This window comes from Taudactylus pleione, unplaced genomic scaffold (assembly GCF_031769625.1).
Source record: "Taudactylus pleione unplaced genomic scaffold, aTauple2 ptg000095l, whole genome shotgun sequence".
Taxonomy (NCBI): domain Eukaryota; kingdom Metazoa; phylum Chordata; class Amphibia; order Anura; family Myobatrachidae; genus Taudactylus; species Taudactylus pleione.
In genome coordinates this window covers 33843204-33867095 of record NW_028284497.1, presented here as the reverse complement: position 1 = coordinate 33867095, position 23892 = coordinate 33843204, and the positions used below count along the sequence as shown (strand labels likewise).

Below are 23892 nucleotides of genomic sequence, written 5' to 3'. Positions count from 1 at the left end.
CGACACAGACTGCAAACATCGGCCGATTGCTTGCGTCGTCATCCGTGTGTTCCTTGCTGAATCAGGCCCTCAGTCCCAAGAGATTTCTTTGGATAATTTATTATGACAGCATTCATTTGGGTTTTATGCACATCTACCAGTAATTAGCGCTGTTTGGTACTCACAACCATTCTATGTACTTCTGCATTTTCCCCCTATTGCCCCTTCATACATCACCCCCTTTGTACATGTGTTTTAAGTATTTTTTCAGATGCACCTTATTAACTTTGTAAGAAAAAAAAAGCTTCTGGGGGTCACGCTGCATATCTTGCATAATAAGGCACTAATAAACATTAATTTAATGCATCCTCTCCTTCCCTGGTGCAGGGCTAGAACAAAAAGCCTAGCAGTGCTAATACTGTTACCCTATTGTAACCGCCAAAGTTGAATTGCCTTACTCTCTTCCAGTTTATACATGGGTCAGGGAGGCAGCAGGAAGCATGATACTGCTAGACCAGTGATTTTCAACTCAAGGCATACTAAATATTTAAAAATTGCCAAGGCACACTATCCGACAATACGGCGTGCGCGACCTATGAAAAAACATACATATATGCTCCCACATAAAAGAAACACACTACATTGGCCTCCACAGGAATAAAACCCACTACATTGGCCTCCACGGGAATAAAACCCACTACATTGGCCTCCACAGGAATAAAACCCACTACATTGGCCTCCACAGGAATAAAACCCACTACATTGGCCTCCACAGGAATAAAACCCACTACATTGGCCTCCACAGGACTAAAACCCACTACATTGGCCTCCACAGGACTAAAACCCACTACATTGGCCTCCACAGGACTAAAACCCACTACATTGGCCTCCACAGGACTAAAACCCACTACATTGGCCTCCACAGGACTAAAACACACTACATTGGCCTCCACAGGAATAAAACCCATTACATTGGCCTCCACAGGAATAAAACACACATCCATTGGCCTCCACAGAAATACAACACACTACATTGGCCCCAGGGGTGTACCTAGGGGTCAGAGTGCCCCGGCAAAGAAAGGGACTGCCCTATAAAATTTCAGAATACACTCTGTGTGAAGGGGTCACTGGGTGCAGCCGTCCAGTCCCTGCTCTGGTTCACTTCCGTGTCTGTATTATTGTGTCCCCCCTCCTCCCCATCTACAGTCAGGTGCATAAATATTGGGACATTGACAGAATTTTCATATTTTGGCCTCTATTCACCACCACAATGGCTTTGAAATTAAACAAATAAGATGTGCTTTAACTGCAGACTTTCAAATTTAATTTGAGGGTAATTACATCCAAATCAGGTGAACGGTGTAGGAATTACAACGGTTTCTATATGTGACTCCCACTTTTTAAGGGGCCAACAATAATGGGACAAACTAAACAATCCTAAATCTAACTTTCACTTTTTAATACTTTGTTGCAAATCCTTTGGAGGCAATTACTGCCTGAAGTCTGGAATGCATAGACATCACCAGACGCTGGGTTTCATCCCTTGTGATGCTCTGCCAGGCATCTACTGCAAATGTCTTCAGTTCTTGCTTGTTCTTGGGGCATTTTCCCTTCAGTTTTGCATTCATGAAGTGAAATGCATGCTCAATCGGATTCAGGTCAGGGGATTGACTTGGCCATTGCATAACATTCCACTTTTTAGCCTTAAAAAACTCTTTGGTTGCTTTTGCAGTATGCTTCGGGTCATTGTCCATCTGCACTGTGAAGCGCCGTCCAATGAATTCTGAAGCATTTGACTGAATATGAGCCTATAATATTGCCCGAAACACTTCAGAATTCATTCTGCTGCTTTTGTCAGCAGTCACATCATCAATAAATACAAGGGAACCAGTTCCATCGGCAGCCATACATGCCCACGCCATGACACTACCACCACCATGCTTCACTGATGAGGTGGTATGTTTTGGATCATGAGCAGTTCCTTTCCTTCTCCATACTCTTCTCTTCCCATCACTCTAGTACAAGTTGATCTTTGTCTCATCTGTCCATAGGATGTTGTTCCAGAACTGTAATGGCTTTTTAAGATGTTTGGCAAACTCTAATCTGGTCTTCCTGTTTTTGAGGCTCACCAATGGTTTACATCTTGTGGTGAACCCTCTATATTCACTCTTGTGAAGTCTTCTCTTGACTGTTGACTTTGACACATATATACCTACCTCCTGGAGAGTGTTCTTGATTTGGCCAACTGTTGTGAAGGGGTTTTTCTTCACCAGGGAAATAATTCTCCTGTCATCCACCACAGTTGTTTTCCATGGTCTTCCGGGTCTTTTGGTGTTGCTGAGCTCTCCGATGCGTTCTTTCTTTTTAAGAATGTTCCAAACAGTTGATTTGGCCACACCTAATGTTTTTGCTATCTCTCTGATGGGTTTGTTTTGATTTTTCAGCCTAATGATGGCTTGCTTCACTGATAGTGACAGCTCTTTGGATCTCATATTGAGAGTCGACAGCAACTGATTCCAAATGCAAATGTCACACCTAGAATCAACTCCAGACCTTCTACCTGCTTAATTGATAATGAAATAATGAGGGAATAGCCCACACCTGTCCATGAAATAGCTTTTGAGTTGATAGTCCCATTACTTTTGGCCCCTTAAAAAGTGGGAGGCACATATAGAAACCGTTATAATTCCTACACCGTTCACCTGATTTGGATGTAATTACCCTCAAATTAAATCTGAAAGTCTGCAGTTAAATCACATCTTGTTCGTTTCATTTCAAAGCTATTGTGATGGTGAATAGAGGAAAAAATATGAAAATTCTGTCAATGTCCCAATAGTTATGCCCCTGACTGTATGTTGTTGTGCTCCCCCCTCCTCCTCATCTATGTTATTGTGCACATCCCCCTCCTCATCTGTGTTCTTGTGCTCCTCCTCCACATCTGTGTCTGTTCTGCACTCTCCCCCCCTCCTCCCCATCGTTGTCTGTTATTCTGCACTCCCCCCCCTCCTCATAACCATCCGTGTCCGTCATTGTGCCCCCCCCCACCCCCTTCACTTACCTTACCAGCTTCTTCGCTCTTCACATGTTCGTCTTCTCGGCTCCTCCTCCACTGTCGGAGCACTCTCCGTGGGTCTTCGCAAGTTCACAGGGCTGGGTGACTGGCGGGGCGGTCGGGCAGACAGAGAACGTGGCATGCTCACGCCGCCGCATCTTTGCACGGCCCGGGTGCATTTGAGCTTCCCAGAGGAGCTCAGCGACAGTGCTGCCCGGTCCGTTCTATAATGTGACCAGCGGCTCTCGCGCCGCGGCACACTACACAACCGGTTGAAAACCTCTATGCTAGACTCTGGCATATTGTCAAATGTGTAACTTAACATAGCAGCAGGATGTGTAGATGATATGGTGCCTTCCCTTTTTTTTACATTTGGGATAATATATAGGGACCTCACAAAATCCTGTGGAGGGCTCACAAATGTCTAATTACAGCCCCGCTTATGATGTTGTGAAAGTAACAGACTCAACACTCGTTGCTCAGTGTGCAGCCGTCATAACACTGCAGCACGCCATCAGGGGAACCCTTCAGTATTGCTACCCACAGTGTCGTTTAGAAAGTGAATAAGTGACAGGAAGGTGGTTTGTGGAGCTTGAACGCTTTTTCATGCCAGCAGGTTATAATGAAAATTGTTTATTTTTATATATAAATATATATACATACATACATACATACACGAACACACACATTAATTTACATCTAAATGTGGACTTGAGAAGTTGGTGTGTATTGCCTATTTATTTGTCCCTGAGTGCCGCCGTTTATGCAGCATATGGTCTACAATCCAAATTGGATGGGAGTTGTACCAAGGGCAACGGGGCAGGTACTGCAATAATAGTGATGCTATTTTGAAGGCAAAGGGTGGTCACACCAAATATTAATTTTAGATTTATCTTCTGTTCATTCACTTTATTTTTATCAATTAACAAAATGAAAACTATTAATACTTCTATTTTTGTAAGCATTCTTACTTTGCAGCATTTTTTCTACATCTGCGACAGCCGACACTCCCACTTCCAGGAGCGCAAAATGACCCCTCTCAAAAACGCAAACAGCAGCAATCCATGAACTTGAACAAAATCACAGCACACAGCCTGATATCAGCAACGATTCAGATGTCTACTACATCTTTTATCAAGGATAAATAACAAAAAGCTTACCTATCTACACCCCACAGTCACCCACATGTTCCGGTCGCGGGTGTGATGCAGTTTTATTATGACTGATAGTTATGACTTCTGCTTAAATGATTCATTATATATTGTGAGACTACTTTAATTGTAGTATGATTATGACGGATTACTTTATTTAAGAGATCCAATATTGTAGCTATGGTCATGTACTATACAGTATATTGTCTCAAGCACTTTCTAGGTTTTGTTTATTATGCTCTAATCTATTCACATAGTATAGGTGTTATTTGTTTGTTTTCATTTCCGTCACATTGCTGATCTTTTGTTGTGTTTAGTTTCCTTGACATCGGCCCCCTATCTCCCGGGTTGCGGATAACGTCATCGCGACCGGAAATGGTGTGGTCGCCGCCAGTGAACATGTGGGTGATGATGGGGTGTATATAGGTAAGCTGTTTATGTTATTTATCCTTGATAAAAGATGTAGTAAACAACTGAAATGTTAAATGTGGGTGATATCTGGCTGTGTGCTGTGATTTCGTTCAAGTCCATGGAGTGCTGCTGTTATTTGTAATAGGCATACACACCAACTCCTCAAGTCGATGTTTCAATGTAATCCTTGCTGATGAAAATGTTTAATTACATCTATCTATATCTCTATATATTTACTATCTGGTGGTCCTTTAAATCACTGTACTCATTAATTTTTGTTCTGCAGTGTAATCAGCAATCCCTGCAAACGTACCTGGTATTTCACCAGCTCAGCTTGAAGAACCTTGACTTTTGATCGTTCTTGCTCTAAAGCAGCATGTAGAGCAGTGACCTAGATTATGAACAATTAAAACAAGGCATGCACCAAAGAAAACATTTTTAGCAGCACAGATACAAAAAAACAACAAACACAATAAATTAAAATCCACACAACAAACAAAAACAGTAAAGTATATATAGATTTATAAGAACTGTTCTTTTTCTTGGACCCTATAAAACCTGAACGTGGTTAATGATGTACAAATATTTCTATTCTGCTAGTTTAGACTTTCAGAAGAAAACAGTAAAAAAAAAATAATAATAAAAAAAAAAAAATCTGTAGCCAATAGCCACTACATCACATTCATGCCAAAACAGAATAAAATACACTGTATATACATTTGTGAAATAGTCTGCATTCAAAAAGAATAAAGCCCTATTATGACAACAGCTCTCCCTTACTTTGATACTAAAAATTATGACATCAAAAACTACCCTTTTATAGAAAAAAGAATAAACACAGAAAAACTGCTGCCCCCTCTCATGTTTGCATTCTTACCTGTAAGGTTAACTCATTCTTAATGGTCAGCAATTCATCCACTTGCAGAAGAATTTCTGCTTTGTCTTTCACTGAAGTAGGAGAGGGTGGAAATAGAAAGAACATATGAAAACCAAACACGCTAAATTAAAGTGGTACCGTTTTATGTTAAACTAGTACCAAATGTGATCATTTAAAAAAAATCACAGAAGTAAAACTGTATTGATGTGAAAATGAGCTCAACTGACAAATAAAACTGAAAGACAAACAGATAAATGTCCCCTTGTATCTATGTCAGCTAAATACAGAACAGTGGCAAATAGTAATTGTTTCACTACAGCAATAGATTAGATCAGACTAAGGGCCTGATTCAGAGGCGCTCGCTATTTGCGAGCGCATGCTCTGAATCAGGGTGGGGAGGAATTTTTTTATTTTTTATTTTCCTGTCCGCTCTCAAAGCTGTGGGTGCCCACCCACAGCTAGTGTGAGCGGGCAGGAGCAGGTCGCGATTATCGCGACCATTGGGCTTGCGAGGAGACCCTGTGGTAGGGTCTCAGGTCTCGCAAGCCCGAGTGGACTTCCTGCTCTAATAGAGCAGGAAGCCCACTACTGACATCACTCGTGATGTCAGTAGGGCCGCCCACAAACGGCAGGCCTTCCTTTGGGAACGCCTCCGTTTGTTCAGCCACCCCCCCTCCCACAAAACGGGGCGATCTGTCGATCAACATGGACAGCTGCCCTGTTTTGTTGTGAGCCACGGAGCGAGTGATTTCTCACTTGCTACGGGGCTTGCGCATGCGCGTGCGGCCACCATCGACCCGCTTGCGAGCGGGTCTGAATCAGGCCCTAAATTAATTAGTAGTCTGACTCAAAACAAGAACTACAGATGTCAACAGAATAAAAATAGTAGGCTTCAATAATCACACAACACAATAAAACAGTCTCCACACCGTAAACCTAACCCCCCCCCCCCCCTAGTGCCTTAATCTAACCCCCCCAGGGCCTAACTCTAACCCCAATACTTACTGTCGGGTTGCCGGAATCCCGACACCAGTCAGAATCCCAGCGTCGGCGGATACAGTAAGTATTAGGGTTAGGGGGAGGGTTAGAGCTTGCATCCACGCTGTCTGGATTTCAACTACCTCCCAATAATAGGAGGAGTTAAATATCACATGTTTTATAACAAATTCCCTCTTGGATCACATTTTTTTTTATAACAAATCACTCTCCCAGCATTATGCTTTAGCTTTTACATTTATCGATTCAGGGGATTAAAGTTAAATAAACTTGTAAAGGCAAAGGCCTAAATGTGCTTTCAGCTGAATTTTGTAAACTATAAGAAACACACAACTCCATACACAGGCGTAAAAATAGGAGGCGATGGAAGGTGGTCGTCTCCAGGTGCCAGCCTTGAAGGGAGCACACTGACCCCCTCCATTGCACCAGGTTCTGCATTATGCGCCCCAGAGCAAGAATAACAATGGAGCCCAGGGGGAATGTGCCGTGGTCTTCCTTCTCCCAGGGCCTCCACCCTGGAGTTCGCCATCTATGGATGGATCTCCAGCAAGGAAACCACACCAATGTACATAAAAGGGGAAGAGTATAGAAGAGAGTGTATGGCCCCTCCTTCCTTCCTGGAGTGTTAATAGTGAATGCAAAGAGGTGGGTGTGTGTCTGGGTGCTGCTGGGGTGTTGGCAGTGAATGCAGGGGGAGGAGAGTCTGTGTCTAGGTGCTACTGGGGTGTTGGAAATGAATGTGCAGGGGACAGTATGCGTCTTGGTACTTGCTGAGTGTTGGATGTGAATGGATGGGGAGGAGAGTGTGTGTGACCAAGTGCTGCTGGGGAGTTGAAAGTGAATGCAGGGGGAGGAGAGTGCATAACTGGGTACTGCTGGGATGTTGGTAGTGAACGTGCTTTAGGGGGGGGGGGGGGGGGGGAGTGTGTAGGATTGCTGCTGGGATTGGGGTATTGGTAGTGAGTGCGAGCGAGTGGGGCACCAATAACCATCTTGCCTCCGTGCTCCTGGTATGACCTTACGCCATTGACTCCATACATGAATTTAGGGCTTGATTCAGCAGCAGGCGGAGCTGCTATCACAGCTGCTCACATGGTAAGCATAGGGTCATGTAAGCTAGCCACCGCGCATCCTGAAAAGAGGCCAGGAAATGTCCCCACAACGGGGAAACGGAGGCAGTTGCTGCCTCCTCCCCATCCCGAAACAGCAACAGACTGGCAATCACCAACAGTCCGCTGCCGAACTTCGAGCAACATCGCAGATCCGTAGTGCACGAGCTGTGCGGGTTCAGCGCATGCGCAGATTCCCCAACATCTCTGCAAGGGCAGAGATCAACTGCAGCAAGGGGGACTGATCAACAGTCATCCATGATACACGCTCCACTGCACTTTGCATGTGTAGGAGGGGGTATATTGCCCATGGGAATGTGGGGTAACCCCCATGGGATCTAGTACCAGTGAGAGAGTAAAATAGAAGTATATGAAGCTGGAGGGGGTAAAAAAATAAAATAAATTTACACTGGTCAAGGTATTTTATAAGATTGGGTGGTGATTTGTAAAATAGATATTTTTTTTCCACTACAATAGAGTGGTGTGTGTGTGTGTGTGGGGTAGTTATTAAAATTTATAACCACTGGGGTGGTCTACTGCCAATGGGGGGAAACTGTACAGCATACCTCCCAACATCTTGGCTTTTAAAGTTGGGACTCCTGCACGCACAGACGGTGCATCTGCCAGAAAAAGGGGCGTGACCTCATTATCGCTAGGCCACTCATCCGTAGTATGATGCATTGGGGGGGAGCCCACATCACAAACCCGTTTTTCACGTTGTCCAGCAACGACTGGGCTGCCCCCAACATCCTCCCTGCTTTTAATGGATGCCCATCAAATCAGCTTGATCGGCACTGCTGCTCTGCATAGAAGAGCTGGTGAGGTGTCAGTGCCCTCCAACCTCCCGACTCACACGGGACACTCCGGTCTGCAGGTGGGACAGTGCCCAGAAAACGGGACTGTCCCGCTGAAATAGAGATGGTTGGGAGGTATGGTACAGTCAGTGCACTGCAAGCAGCATGGTAGAGAGGATGGGAGGAGCAGCCTGTAATTTAAGATGGTGGAAACACTATACGGTCTCTCTGTATGTGTGTGACTATGTATGTGTATATACAGTATGTGTAACTGGATGTGTGTATGCATGTCACTATGTACAGTATTGTGTGAATGTGTATATGTGTGTAACTGACTGTATGCATGTCTATGTGTGACTATGTATGTAGGTGTATAAATGTGTGCGTCTGTATGTATGTACACCGCCCGATTTTGACACAGCAGTCCTGCTTTACTGAAACTGTCCTGCCATCCCACTCACTGGCCGCAGTGTCCCACGTGAGGAAGGGAGGGGCAGCACAGCAGCGTGGGAAGATCTGTGCATGCCCCGTGTGCGACGCAAAACAGGTGTGTGACACGTGGCCATCCCCCATTTTCACGTGCACGCTGAAGGCACGTGTACAAGGACACAATTCTTCCATCCCAAATGTTTCTCTTTAGGGCCCCCAAAGCCTTAATATAGCTTTGCCTCTGGTGATGTATTGAAATTAACAACTGAAGAAAGGGACCTTAGACTGTCTTGGATGACATGAAGATCAGCAAGAAGTGTAGTCCAGCAGTGAGAAAAAAAGCAGTAGAAAACCTGGTTCTGTGACAAGAGATATTCATATGAGTAAAGTCAAGCAGGTAAGACGTGTAGGATATCAAACTATCACTAAAAAAACCTCCCTGGTGGAACCTTCCTCCCACATCGAAGCAGATGGGTCTCATTGCCGGCAATGAATGGTAGCTGCGATCCAGAAGAAAGGCTTTGGAATCTAAAGGATGCCCGGGAAAACGCCGTGGCCATGCTGCATTCGGCAGCATTGCCCCCACTGACTATATCGATGCCGCTGACGATGTGCCAGATATGTTGTCTGATCCGCCGGATCAGACGACATATAGTCTAGTGTGCACCCAGCATTAGATGCATTCTACATCAGCAAAACCACTGCTCTAGCGGACTACAACTACTCATTAAAGCACTCACCATTTACACCACCTGCACCAAGCTTCTTTGCATTGTCACATACTTGCTCTATCAGTTCAAAGTATTACCTGCATCCATGCTACTAAATTATGACCCTTCCCTTGATCATAGCAGTCCTCCCAGCCCCCTACACACCAATGCACATAGGACACTTATGTAGGTAGGGCCTTATTCGTAGTTAGTCTGAAACTTCATCGTAATTTGTGATTTTTAAAAAGTCCCAACTGTGCGACCAATTCACAGTTCGTGGCATCTGCAAAACTCCAGCTGTGGCTCCCTCCCCAAATCATATCTGGCTGAGATGGGACTGGATTGTAACTGGAAGCGTGCCTTCACAGATGGTATAGGATATGCTAAAAATCACAGCGCACAATAGGAATATATTAGGGATGACCATCGATAGTTAACCACCATCAATGGTTCACTACTGATTGCCATCGATGGCACAACCATCAGCTGAGATCAATTGGGGTTTTTTTTCCCCTGAAGTGACTGAGCTTAGCCCCGCTGGGTCACTAAAGGCCCCCCATACATCAGCAATTGATTGCAGCAATCGTGCAATTTGCAATCGATTGTGTATAAAAATCTTTACCTTTTTCATCTCTGGAATCGATTGAAAAAGGGAAAGCTTTTAATACACAATTGATTGCAGATTGCATGATTGCTGCAATCAATTGCTGATGTATGGGGGCCTTAAGCCCTAAAATAAGTCTCAAATTGCAAATAAAGCAGACTCTTAATAAGGCCTATCCCATTAGGTGCGAGTTTACCAAAAATCTTGCACCTGTGGGTTTTTCCTGCAGGTGCAAGATTTTTGGTATTCAATTGGGTGCAGTTTTTTTTTTACTTTTTAGCGCCTCCAGAGCAGGTCTAATTTTTCCTTAAATCCTTATTTTAAGGAAAAACTATTTGGACTTGTTTCTGGATGCCTACAGCACCCCCCTAATGACTAATGACGCAATTGGAAGTTTCCAATTAGCTTAATTAGTCCAATAATTACTCCTTCTCCAGCATGCTGAAGTCTTCCCTCAGACGTCTCCAGAGTGTGTTAGATCCCTGTCACCTACTGTCAGAGTGTGTGTGTGTGAACCAGTCATGTATGTGACTTCGCCCTGCGTATGTCAACTTTGTGACCTCAGTGTGCTGTGCAGTCACTTACCTCAAAAAGTCCGTGCAGCAACCAGAGGAGTCACCAGGTGTGGTGACACCCGGTGCGCACTCTATAGCCATGCGTGTCCAAAAAGGGTGCGAGGCCTATTGGGAAATCCCGATAGTGTCACTCCGGGGGGGTGTCCAGCATCCCCGTAGATGCTAGGCTGCCCCCGGAGACCTGTGCCAGAACTGTCAGCTCCTCCTCTGTGACAGGAGCAAAGTGCTGGAGAATGTGACACTGCAACACTTTGCTCCTGTCACTGAGGAGCCGGCATTTTGGTGTCACTCACTCCGAGGGTGACAGCTTGGTGTGGCCCGCACCCCCATTGTGACGCCACCGGCAGCAACCAGTCCGGGGAGTGTGGAGAAGCAGTAGCCGGGCACAGTAGAGACTGGAGCAGCTGGAATGCTATTTTTTTTTTCTTCTCCCCCTACAGGATTTTGCCTGCAAAATACCCCGCGACCATTTTTCTAAATTGGATTCTAGTGAGCTATAAACATTAAACACAGCGTGATTGACAAATCTTTGGTCTTTTAAAAAGCAACAGAGCATAAATATTTTTTTCTGTGTGGGAAACGATTTTCAAGAGCTTAAGCAGGACAAAAAAAAAGAAAAGTCTAAATTTGATCCTGACAGAAAAACAGCTATTTACAATAACACAAAAGAGCTACAGGGCCTAATTCACCGGCTGCAGTGCTAATCTGCTGCTGTGCGCATTAAGATGCACCATGAAACGTCCAGCCTTACTGAGGCGCAGATTATAGTCCAAGCATGGGCGCCAATGTCAGTGTAACTGCGGCAAAGGACACAATTGCTGACGGCGACACGTCCGCACTTGGCTACCCACCTCGTTACCACTTATAAATGCCCAATGAAATAGTTTGTTTCTGCATCTAAATTATATCTGCGGCTCCCTGGTGGTAACCATCGCGACGCATGCTCAGTGAAGCTTTGATCAAAATACAAACAAAATCCCCATGCTTTTATTTGTTAAATACACAGATTTACAGTATTAGTTAGTACCGATAGCACGTCTGTTTTGTATACATATATGGCATGAAAACTGCCATGCAGCTGGTCCATGTACAATATGGGAAAAACCGAACACTCATATTTCTTTTCTGTTTTATGTAAAAAATGTTGCCTAGTGCCATCATGGCTGCTTTCAATCAAGGCTATAAAAGGCCTAGCTGGTTGTGGCTTACAAGCCAGCCCTTGTCTCGATGTTACCCTGTCACGACCAGGGGTTCCTTACCGGTAAGTCCGCGGCCTTTGCCCTTTAGGGTGCTCTGGCGTGGGCCTTCTGGTGGCGGTGCTGGAGTATGGAGATTGGCATAGGGTGCATCTGGTGGTTCCTTGTTGGTAGGCCGTGCTAGCATGGGAGTGTTGCGTAGCGTTTCCAAGCTGCAGCTCTATGGACGCCACCATCTTGCATTGGGCCATGTGACCTAGGGAAACAATCCCCTAAAGGTCAGCTGTTCTGTCCGGCCAATCACGCTCTGCTGTTGGAGATTTAGGGGAGTTCACAGCTCCCTTACTTTGCTAGTGCAATGTGTATCAGCCGAGTTTGTTCACATTTATCGGAGCTCCTCTACACTGACTTCGGTTCTGCCTAGCTCTCTGGCTGGTAGGTGCTGGGAATCCTGAGGCAACCTGAAACAGGCACTCATCCTCCCGCATCAGTTGTATTCCCACTTACCAGCCAGAACACCTTCTTACTGCATCGACTCCTGTCTGTTTGTTTCCCTCTGGACAGTTAAAGCAGCGCTGGGTGGGCATCCAGTGTCCCCTGTGGATATCAGAGAAATGGATATACTGATAAAAAGGTATCAAATCTGTAAGCCAAACAAAAGTGTGCAGAGAAGTCCACGTAGCTGCACGACAAAGTTGAGAAGCAAAGCCCCCCTGCGTGCTTCCCAAGAAGTACCGACAGAGCGCGTAGAATGCGCCGAAATGGATGTCGGTGAGGTCGAGCATTGGCGACATAAGCCTGCTGAATAGCCAGGCAGATCCATCTGGCTAAGGTCTGTTTTGACGCAGACCAACCCCGCAGGGCCGCATCATAAAGGACAGAAAGAGCATCCGATTTACGTAGCCCCGCCGTCTTGGCCACATAAACACGGAGGTCCCAGCAGAATCTAACAAAGCTGGACAACGATCGGCTGATTAATGTGAAAAGCCGATACCACCTTAAGCAAAAAGGAAGGGCAAGAAATAAGGGCCTGATTCAGAGCCGCTCGTAAGCGGCCGCTCGTTCGCTCCGAGCGATGTTCGCACAACTGCGCATGCGTATGGGTCGTAATGCGCATGCGCCAACCAGTCAGTGCGATCAGAAATCGAGCGCTCGCCAAATAGCAAGTGCCTGCTAATTTGAGTGACAGGATGAGGCATTTGTGGGTGGTAACAGGGGAAGGTGCTTGAAAACGGGGAGTGGAGATCCGAACGCAGGCGTGCCAAACGGTCAAAACGGGCGTTTTAAGGGTGTGCATAATTAACAAAGCAGCGTCATCGACCATGTCACTTGGTTGTCTCTTAGCCTGAACTGTTCGCATGATTGCGGTAGGATAAACCTACCACAAGCACTGCAAGCAGTTCAGATGCCTTTCGATGTACTCGATTAATCTAATAAATAGCGGAGAGGACGTAGGATGCGAGCGGCCAGGGGGAGTCTTTACAAAATAGCGAGCGCATGTTTCATGCGCTCGCTCAGACATGGAGGCGTCAACAGACCGCAAAGAGCGAGCGCTCAATTTAAATAGCCGGCCCCTTTTTTTGACAGAGCGAGCGCAAATAGCGTCCTGCTTTGAATCAGGCCCTAAGTTCCTTCCTGTCGCCATGAAACAAGATATGGAGAGCGACAAAAGACACATGCCTAGCCAAAGCCAGGGTTAACAAAAGAACCAGTTTCCAGGAGAGCAACTTCAAATCCACCTCGTCCAAGGGTTCAAAAACCGTGGACTGAAGAAAAGAGGACGACGTTGAGATCCCAGAACAAAGGGAGGCGGGACTCGAAGCACCCCGTGAATAAAAGTTTGAACGTGGAAGGAGGAGGTGGATGAACTACGCCCCTCGCACCAAGTCGTATAGGATTTCCAAATCAGATGGTAATGAACAGAGGTTACTGGCTTTCGAGCTCTGAGAATATTAAGAATCACAGCCTGTTGAATACCATGTCTTCTTAAGAAGTCAGCCACGCCGTCAAACAAAGTCGATGTAAGTCGGGGTACACAAACGGACCTTTCTGAAGAAAATCCGATCATAGCGGAAGTGGCCATGGATCGTCTGCCAGAAGGAGCAGGAGATCTGAGTACCAAGCCAGAAGGGGCCTGTCCGTTGCTACTAAGATGACGGTCGGGGATTTGCCCTTGAGTACTCGTGGAGGGAGTGGAAATGGCGGGAACAGGTACACCAAGCCGAACGACCAAGAACAGCGCATCTGCTTCTATGGCCTCTGGGTCCCTTGTTCTTGAGCAGTACAGAGGCAGTTTATTGTTCCTGGAGGCCATGAGATCTGTCTGCGGTCTGCCCCAATGGCGGACCAACTGTAGGAAGAGTTCGGGGGTGTAAACCCCATTTCCTGGGATGAAGATCCTGACAACTGAGGTAATCCACTTCCCAGTTGACCACCCCTGGGAGGAAGATTGCAGAGATGGCCTTGATGCGTCTATCTGCCCACTGTAGTATGTGGCTGGCCTCGCGCATTGCCATGCAATTGCGCATCCCTCCCTGCCGGTTGATGTACGCCACTGCTGTGGAGTTGTCGGATTGCACTCAAACCAGCAACCCCAGCAGAAGGGGAGCCACCGCTAGCAGTGCGTTGTAAACTTCCTGGAGTTCGAGAACGTTGATCGGCAAGAGGGACTCCTGACGAGACTAACGCCTCTGGAATTGGTTGTCCTGCACCACTGCTCCCCCATCCATGAAGACTGGCGTCTGTAATTAGAAGATCCAATTCTAGATGCCGAAACGGAGAGCCACCCCAAGATGGTCCATCCAGAGCCACCAGATCTGAGAAATGCGGGCTTGAGGAGACAATCTACTAGACTGTGCATCTGCAGATGTGATCCTGACCATTGGGATAGAAGATCCAACTGGAATGGCCCGTAATGAAATCTGCCAAATAGGATGGCTTTGAAGGAGGCCACCATTTTCCCTAAAAGCCAAATGCAAAGATGTACATATACATGTTCCGGCCTGAGTACCAAGCAAACCAATTCCTGAATGGCTAGCGCCTTGTCCAGAAGAAGGAATACTCGTATTAAGGCAGTGTCCTTAATCATCCCGAGGAACTGAAGCCGCTGAGATGGCAGCAGCTGTGACTTCTGGAAGTTTACAATCCAGCTGTGCTGTATGAGGATCTGATAAGTCAGTGCCATATGGACCAGTAGTCTTTCCGCCGACGGGGCCTGGATGGCATAACCGCCATCACCTTGGTGAAGACCCCGGGAGCCGACGACAGGCCGAAAGGCAAGGCTTGAAACTGGTAATGAGAGTCCTTGATGGCAAACCGGAGTAATGCTTGGTGTAGTTTTCCAGATGGGGATGTGTAGATCCTTGATGTTCAGGGATACCAAGTATTCTGCCGCTTCCAACCCCGCAATGACCGATTGAAGGGATTGAATCTTGAGTTTGTGAAAGGACAGGTAAAGATTCAAAGATTTGAAATTTAAAATGGGCCTGACTGACCCATCCAGTTTTAGGACCACAAACAGATTGGAGTAAAATACCTGGGTCCTTTGGGAGCTGGAACTAGAACCAGGACTTCAAAGTCCAGTAGCCTGTCAAAGAACTAGCTGTTTTAAGTGATCGACTGGAAACCATGTCATGAAAAAACAAACTGGAAGAGGATAGGCAAAATCTAACTTGTAATCGTGGGACACAAGATTTCGAACACAAATGTCGGAACAATTTCGACACCAAACCTCCATGAAACGCAGCAGACGGTCACCTACATTGGAATTTCTTAGGTGGGACGGGAGCCCGTCATGCCACAGGCTTGTCTGCTGGCTTGGGGTCCGGACGAGAAGAGCTTGAAGCCTGGCATCCTCTTGAACGCCCTGCTCGAACTGCTGAGGACGCACCTCTTGGTCTGCCCTGAAACCTAGAGGGTGTCCGTAAGGAAAGAAAGGATGGACCCTTAGAGCGATGCAGAGTCACTGCCGAGGAAGGCAAACAGGTACTCTTCCTTCCCCATGGCCAGAGAAATCCGCTACCGCTGAAGCAGAGATTCTGCAGCATACATGTTCAATATTTCTGGAAGAGTCACTCAGATAAACAGCAGATTCCTGAATATATTCAGCAAAAGTGATAAGATCCTTCTGTGGAGTATTAGACTTCAGGCCCTCTGCCAACTGTTCAGCCTTGTTAATCCAGGAACCGGGTTGGTCTGAGTAGGGCACCAGCCACAGTATATGTCACAGCCAGCAGTCTGTCTGTCCTCAATGTAAAATAAAAGAGACTTTGGACCTCGGGCAAACTTCTAAAACTGGGGTTGATGGGGCATAGAGGGGGAGGAGCCAGTCACACTTAGATTACTTATATAGCCAGGCTCTAGTCATCCACCGTCTATTCCCCAGTGTCCCCTAGTGGATGAAGGAGGAAGTTGTTTTTTTTTTTTGTCTTTTCAAGAAAGTGGAAAAAAAACAAAATGTGTTTTTTAATAAACACCACAAATAAATAAGTTGTAGTTCTTGCTTTGGCATCAATCCACCTTTCTAACATTACAAAAAACAGGATTCTATACTGAAGATTTTCATAAAAGTAGATACACAATCTGCACTAGATAATAAATCTGCACATAATGCATTTTTTATAATTTATTTTTTGATCATTTCAAATGTTTAGTAGTGTAGGAACAATATAGTAGCCCAACAATGCCTACCATTTTTAAACTATATAAAATAACACAGTAAATGAGATGTCCCAGTTTTCATTTGATAGCCTGCCATAGTCAAATAATTTTGCGACCATACCAGGCTATAAGTTACCCGACATGGTCGCAAACAATGCGATCAGTCAGAAACGCCCAGTGGGCAGCTGCCAGAAGATAATACTCCAGCAGCCGTCAATGGATGAAGGCCCTTTTACATGCCTACACCCTTCCCTAGTGTCGGCTACTCAGAGGAGCAGCTGCTGAGGAAATGCAAAGTTGCGATGGTACGATCACTGATAGTCCGATATATATCGATGACAGTAATAGAACACAAAATAATAAATGTTGTGTTTAAAAATAAATAAATGTAAAAATGTTTTAACAAAATTTGTGTTGGATACGTTATAAATAGATGATCTTGACCTAATCCAATCATAAAAACCCAACAATTTTTGAGCATTTTTGGGGAAAAAATGATTAGCCAGTTAAGTGGTCAGTACAGTTTTAGCAAGGAATTCAATTAGACCAATTAATTTAACGGGTGTGAAAAAGGGTGATAGCCTCAGGCTTTATTGCCTGGTGCTATTAGCCCCTTTTTCCACTCAAGACCCTTTTTAACACCCGTTAAATTAACATGTTAACAGGTGTTAACACATAGGTCTAGAGTGGATCCCTTTCACATGCTAACATGCTACTTTTCAGGGATTTTTTTTTTTTTGTAGCTGATCACACCCGAAAAATAAATCCCTGTTAAGTGCAGCCAGCGGGCTGTCTTTGGGGCTTATATATGGGGCATTATACTCAAACTAAAAAATGACCTACCCCCCAAAACACACAAACACTAATTTAATAAGTGGGTGTCACTAAATTTCCCCATCACAGGATTCCATGATTTCTCTGTAGTGTAAAGATCACAGAGAATAGCTGTTATGGGGGCACCACACTTGAATAAGGGTACCCTATCTTTCGAAGTGCCATGGTTTATGGGATTTTATTTTTACACAAAAAGGTGACCACGTGACTTCAACAGTTACTGATGAGGTCAGGTCATCTCACAACTTAAAAAGTTAATATTTAAACATGGTAAGCACAAAAACACTGTATTCATTGGAAATCGAACTTACTTTCGCCTTCTTGCAGCATTTTTAAAACTTGAGCATTTCGTGCTTTAACTTCCTTGTATTTTGCCTTTTTTGGGGACAGTATAAAAAAAGATAGCCACATATTAATATAAAATTGCAACAAACGTGTGTGTGGGTATGTGTGAGTGTAATAAAATATGATATACTGCACCTCCCACTGAGAAATTATACTTTTCAGATGTTGTATCTCTGTGTCTTTCTTCTCTATTTCCAGTTTGAGCAATTCTGTTCTGCCATCTTTCAGGACAGGTTCCTGGGTAGCAAAACAAATAGAAGTGGAGTGACTTTTTCTGAAAAGTTTGTTTAGCACTTATTATTCAGTATGTATTTGGTATAATGTGAGTTTGGACATGAGGAGAGAAATAGAGTTATTTAATTAGTGTTTTGAGATTGTTTAAACGAATAAGTTTTAAGGCCCCCATACACGGGGCGATTTTTGTTTTTTACACGATATGGCCGTTTTCGACTGATCGTAACAACCAATTGTGTAAAAAGTAGTGTTTTCATACACGATGCGCCGCCCCGGCGTGTTGCATCGTTGATCAGATGGTTTTGGAGAAAGATTGCGACCTATCGTGTATGATTTGACACACATCGTACCCACTTTTGGTGCAGTACGATGCGATGTACAATGTCCTGGGACACTCCCCTCCTCCATTTTGTGACAGACTATTGACATTCCAGCAGATATATCATATGTGGCAAATACACACGATGCATCGTAAACGATTTGCAATCATTTACGATACATCGGATCATATGGTCCTTTGTCCAATCGTACCTTTTTTTTTTTTTTTTTTTTTTTTAACACAAATCGGACAGAATGTCAAAGGTAGAATTTTCAAGGGAAATTGTATGTGCCATCAGATCTGATACAAATCGCCCAGTGTATGGGGGCCTTAAGTCTGTAGTAGTCTTGCTAATGGCCCATATATGGACTGAATCGTAATAGAGTAAACAGAATAAAACATTTTCGATTGTTGTTAGCATATATGAAATGGATAAAGCAGGACGCATTTTTCCCTGCACTATTATGTATCTGTGCCACCTATGGTATGATACATATATATTCATACATTGGGAGCAGCTCATCCAACATACCAAACTGTGATCAGATGATGCAAAACTTTCCATTACATCAGGATATGGGGTTTGGTCTTTTCTCTTTTCTTTTAGAATTATTTTGGTCACATCATCTTCAAGTTTATTGAAAAATCCGCGGTCATGTGGTAACATTGGAGGGGACTTTACATCCTGCACAGAAAATATGTTTTTCTAGTAAGCACAATAAAACAATTTTTCATTTGCTCATCATCATTTTAACATTACATAAACAGCAGTTTATTAACATTTTGTACTCACCTCTGTTTTTTTAGCATGCTGTTCTGAAAATAATAAACAAAAAAAGTGTTTTAAAATTACCTGCAAAAATGTCTAGGCAACTTTATTTAATAATATCTTATTAGACCTTCGCAATTGTTGTCAACGTATATGGACGGATCTCTAATCATAGTGATAGAGGTTTGTCAAACACTGACTGGTCCACTACAGTCACCCACACCAGTCATTAAACAGATACGTGTCAAGAACCACACTGACCGTAAAAGGCATTTGTTTAGCTAGTGACACTGGTATTATTATTAACACTAAGCAAATATTACTTGTAAAAATTTGTCTATGAAGAGATCACAAATCGTAGTCAAATAAGTTAGTAATATTTAAATTATTTTCTAATCAAATATCAAAATTTGTAAAATTCAATTTATCAAACAACCTCTATTTTTTTTTAAATCCATCAATAGACAGAGCTACATCCCACAGAATGCAACAATCTGCAAGAAGTTTGATTGGCTGTGACTAAAAATTATATAATTTGGGAGAGAGAATCTGTGTGAAGTGAAGATTTTTGAAGAGGAAAAAACTCCACAAAACAATTTCTTTCTGCAAAACAAAATGCAGAAAAAAAAAAAAGACAAAACATTACAACCAATACAAACCAAGATTAAAAAACCATCAACACCCAATTCATAGATGGTGGGGAGTAGAAATTCACAAAGGTCTAGCCCAGAGGTTCCCAAACTCGGTCCTCAAGGCACCCTAACAGTTCATGTTTTAAGGATATCCATGCTTGACCACATGTGACTTAATTTGTACCTCAGTCAATTTTATTTAAATCACCTGTGCTCAACCATGGATATCTCTAAAACCTTAACTGTTGGCTTGCCTTGAGGACTCTGTTTGGGAACTTCTGGTCTAGTCTGTTGTAAACTCAACTTTTTTTTCCTCTCTATTACACTTCGCCTTGTTTAAATAAATGAAAAATAAAAAAATGGGATTACTCCTGTGTATTCTGCTTTCACAAAAAATGGGATTACTCCTGTGTATTGTGGCCTGCTAATTCCAGACAACACTGTAGAAGTGGTGACAGTTTTTCCAGTCGCACAATTAGACCACGATGCTCACTGCAAGGTTAGCTTTACTAATAAAGAGACCTGTAGAAGGCCAGGTACCTGTGTGTTAAAGGATGTGCGGTGCAATGGTCAAAGGGGGTATCAAGTTAGCATGGAATTTAACATATTAAAAGCTTAGAGGCGTAGCTCCAGTTCAATTACTAAAGCCGAATAGCACAATTAAACAAATCCATAAACTAGTTATGTTAAAGCTAAAATAAATACATATAATAAACAGGTTATATGGACCCCCTCCTCCCCTGCATAGTCCACAACCAACCATGGATGATTCTCACTATAACAGGTAACCACAGCATGGGATCTTGTCATAGTAAAACCAATTAGTGCAAGGTTGGTGCTTCTATTATAAACAAGCACCAAATATTACCAGCTGGAGTGCTGGTTCTTACTATGATGGGGACACCACACTCAGGACTTCATTCAGAGCCGCTCGCAAAATGCGAGTGCTCGCTCTGAATGAGGGCGGCCGCATGTAAAAAATGTTCCAGCCTCCTGGCCGTTCGCGAGGCTGTGGGTTACCACCCACAGCCTTAGCGAGTGACCAAGTTGATGGTAGCGATGGTCGAGACCATCTGTGCTTGCGACGAGACCCTTGAGGTAGGGTCTCGGCTGCCGCAAGGCCCATAGAGCTTTCGGCTCTAATAGAGCCGGAAGCTCTCTCACTGACATCACTGGTGATGTCAGTGAGGCCACCCACAAATGTAAAGCGTTCGCTTGGGAACGCCTCAGTTTGTGAAACCACCCCCCCCGCCACGCCTACAAAATGGGGCAAGCTGTCGATCAACATCAACAGCCGCCCCTTTTGTAGTGAGCCCCGGAGCGAGAGAATTTCTCTTTTGCTCCGGGGCTTGCGCATGCGCAGTGCAGCCGCTGCGCATGTGTACAGCCAAACATCGACCAGCTTGCGAGCGGGTCTGAATGAGTTCTTCAGTGTTTTCCTGTTATAGTGAGAGTTAGTCCTAGCTGGCTAGAATTCGGACTGAGGGCCTTATGCAGAGATGCACGTTCATCCGATGATGAACATACATCTCCGATAGTTAGTGGTCTCCACCTGAGTAGGACCTGTCCTGCACATGTGCAGAACGGGTCCTACGATTACGCCCGCAATCCTCAGCACGATTGACTTGCTGCAGCTTTTGGGGAGGTGTGGCTGGTCACCGTTCCCGGAAACAGGGGAGTGTCGTCAGGACAAGACCAGAGTCTGTGTCAACGGTCTCAGATTCCTGGCCTCTGAAGTGACCAGCATCCAGTCAGGTTGCGGGAATCTTCAGCTCCTGCAGCCTGACCAAAGGAGCAACCATCACGGGCTGAGATGGTGCTCACAAATGCAGCAAAGTGGTGTCTGAACCTCCTTCTGCATTTGCATTAAGATGGATGAAATTGCAAAGCGGCTTGTGTGCAGCTCTGCAATTCAGTCCATCTCTGAATCAGGCCATGAGTTTTAAATGTGTCAGGAGTTGGTAGAGTGAAGGGGGCAGGCTGCATGTTCCTGTATTATTTTTTTAACCTACAAATATTTAACGTAATAGTTTTAAAAGAGTTGGAACTGTTTAAACAGAGCTGATGCAGAGATAATGAAACGTGAGGAATATTTTGGAATCAAGTGAAAAAAAACCTTTTGTGCTGCTAATTTAATGTAGTGCAAAAGTTTTGGTTTGTTAATTTGCGCAAAAATTATTCCTACACTGTCTATGTAACAATTAACACTCATACTTCAGAAAATGTAAAAATAGGTAGTGGGTGAAAAACAAAAAACAAAACACTGATTTGCTTACAGTTGAGGTCTGGAGGTAGCAGCTGACAAAAACATAATGCATGAAGAGCACACTGTATTAGACATGGATTTATAAAGTACACATGGTATTAAGCAGTTAAATAAAAAATGTTAGAGAGACAGGTTTCTCTTTAAAGAGGGATGTTTCACACCTAAATCAAGGGAACATTAACATTTTTATTATGCTAGATTAGATGCACAGGTCAAGTGGATAAAAGGCTATAATAATGATTACCACTACCTTGGTAACACATAGTATACATGTTAATGTTGTACAGGTTGAGTCTCCCATATCCAAATATTCCGAAATACGGAATATTCCGAAATACGGAATAATTTTGGCATGACTGAGATAATGAAACCTTTGATTTTTGATGGTTCAATGTACACAACCTTTGTCTAAGGGACAAATTATTAAAAATACAGTATAAAATAACCTTCAGGCTGTGTGTATAAGGTGTATATGAAACATAAATGAATTTCATGTATGTACACAAACTTTGCTTAAACCACAAAATTATTGAAAATATTGTATAAAATGACCTGCAGGCTGTATGTATAAGGTATATATAACACATAAATGCATTCTGTGTGTATATTGGGGTCCTATTCCCAAGATATTTCATTATGAAATGCAAATATTCCAAAATACGGAATATTCCGTTATCCAAAATACCCCTGGTCCCAAGCATTTTGGATATGGGAGACTCAACCTGTATATTGTTAGAGTTGCAATACAACAGACACAAAGCATGAAGGCAGATTTTTTCGGTAGTTTGCTTATCTTGGTCAGGTCACACCCAAGGAATGTAGACGCTCCTTCTAATCTCTTCTGTTGTAAGGCTCACACTGTAGTTCTACAATCCCAACACTAACTTTCCATAATATTACCAGTAACAATGAGAGTTATTATAAGAACGTAACATTGTTAACTCTCTTTCTTCAAAGTCCATAGAGTCCACAGGGAAACCTTGGGGTGTAGGTGATGGATCTAGAATCCGGGCACCATGCAGTCAGCTCCCAAGATGCACTGGTCCACTCTCCCTATACCCCGCCCCCGAGGCATCTCAGTTCATAATAAGCCAAAGGCCGGAGGAGGATAAGAGAGAAGGAAGACTGCTACACTCAAGAATGACAGTCTCACAAAGGAGAGGAAAACAGGTGACCAGCAACATAGCCCATATGAAGCCAGGTGCGTCAGGGCCGGTGCCCTGTGGACCCTATGGACTTCGAAGAAAGAGTTAACAAATGTAAGTTCTTACCATAACTCATTTTCTTATTCAGGGTCCGTAGGCTCCACAGGGAGACCTTGGGGATGTCCTAAAGCAGTCATTTTAAGGGTGGGGATGCTCCTGCGCTGAGAGGAGAATCCGGTGCCCAAAGGAAGCATCCTGAGAGGCGAACGTATCAAAGAAAGGTCTGGACAGAAGACCACGTGGCCGCCTTACACAGATGAACAGCCGAGGCGCCACTGCGAGCTGCCCATGAGGGACCCACAGACCGAGTGGAATGAGCATTAACAGAAGCCGTAAAAGGAAGGCCTGCCTACATGTAGGCCTCCGATATAGTCAAACAAAGCCATCTAGCCAATGTTTGTTTATTGGCTGGCCATCCTCTCTTGTGAAATCCATAGAGCACAAACAAGGAGTCTGATTTTTGGTAGGAATTGGTACAGTCCACATAAATCCTGAGGGTGCGGACGACATCCAAAGAGGCCTCACCTGTCAAGAGGTTCGGTGATTGAAAGGCCGGGACTATAATTTCTTCATTAATATGGAAACTAGAAACAACTTTAGGAAGGAACCCCGGGCAAGTCTGAAGCACAGCCCTGTCCTGGTGAAATATCTGAAAAGGGGAGCGACAGGAGAGCGCCCCCAACTCTGACACTCTCCTGGTGGATGCAATCGCCAGAAGGAAAAAAAAAAAAAAGTCTTAGCTGTTA

At 44.2% G+C, this 23892-nt stretch overlaps 1 protein-coding gene across 3 annotated transcripts in view; it reads right to left on the bottom strand.

Moving 5' to 3' along the window:
* The window catches only part of GKAP1 (G kinase anchoring protein 1), a 58337-nt gene that overhangs the window by 4392 nt on the left and 30053 nt on the right, over positions 1 to 23892 (bottom strand). For all 3 annotated transcript variants that reach the window (XM_088470109.1, XM_088470108.1, XM_088470110.1), the window contains 6 exons: positions 19068 to 19090; positions 18807 to 18959; positions 17857 to 17958; positions 17688 to 17751; positions 5471 to 5541; positions 4907 to 4984 (listed from right to left, as the gene is read on the bottom strand). In XM_088470109.1, the coding sequence (XP_088326235.1) occupies positions 4907 to 4984; positions 5471 to 5541; positions 17688 to 17751; positions 17857 to 17958; positions 18807 to 18959; positions 19068 to 19090 (491 nt within the window). The remainder of the gene's footprint in view (positions 1 to 4906; positions 4985 to 5470; positions 5542 to 17687; positions 17752 to 17856; positions 17959 to 18806; positions 18960 to 19067; positions 19091 to 23892) is intronic.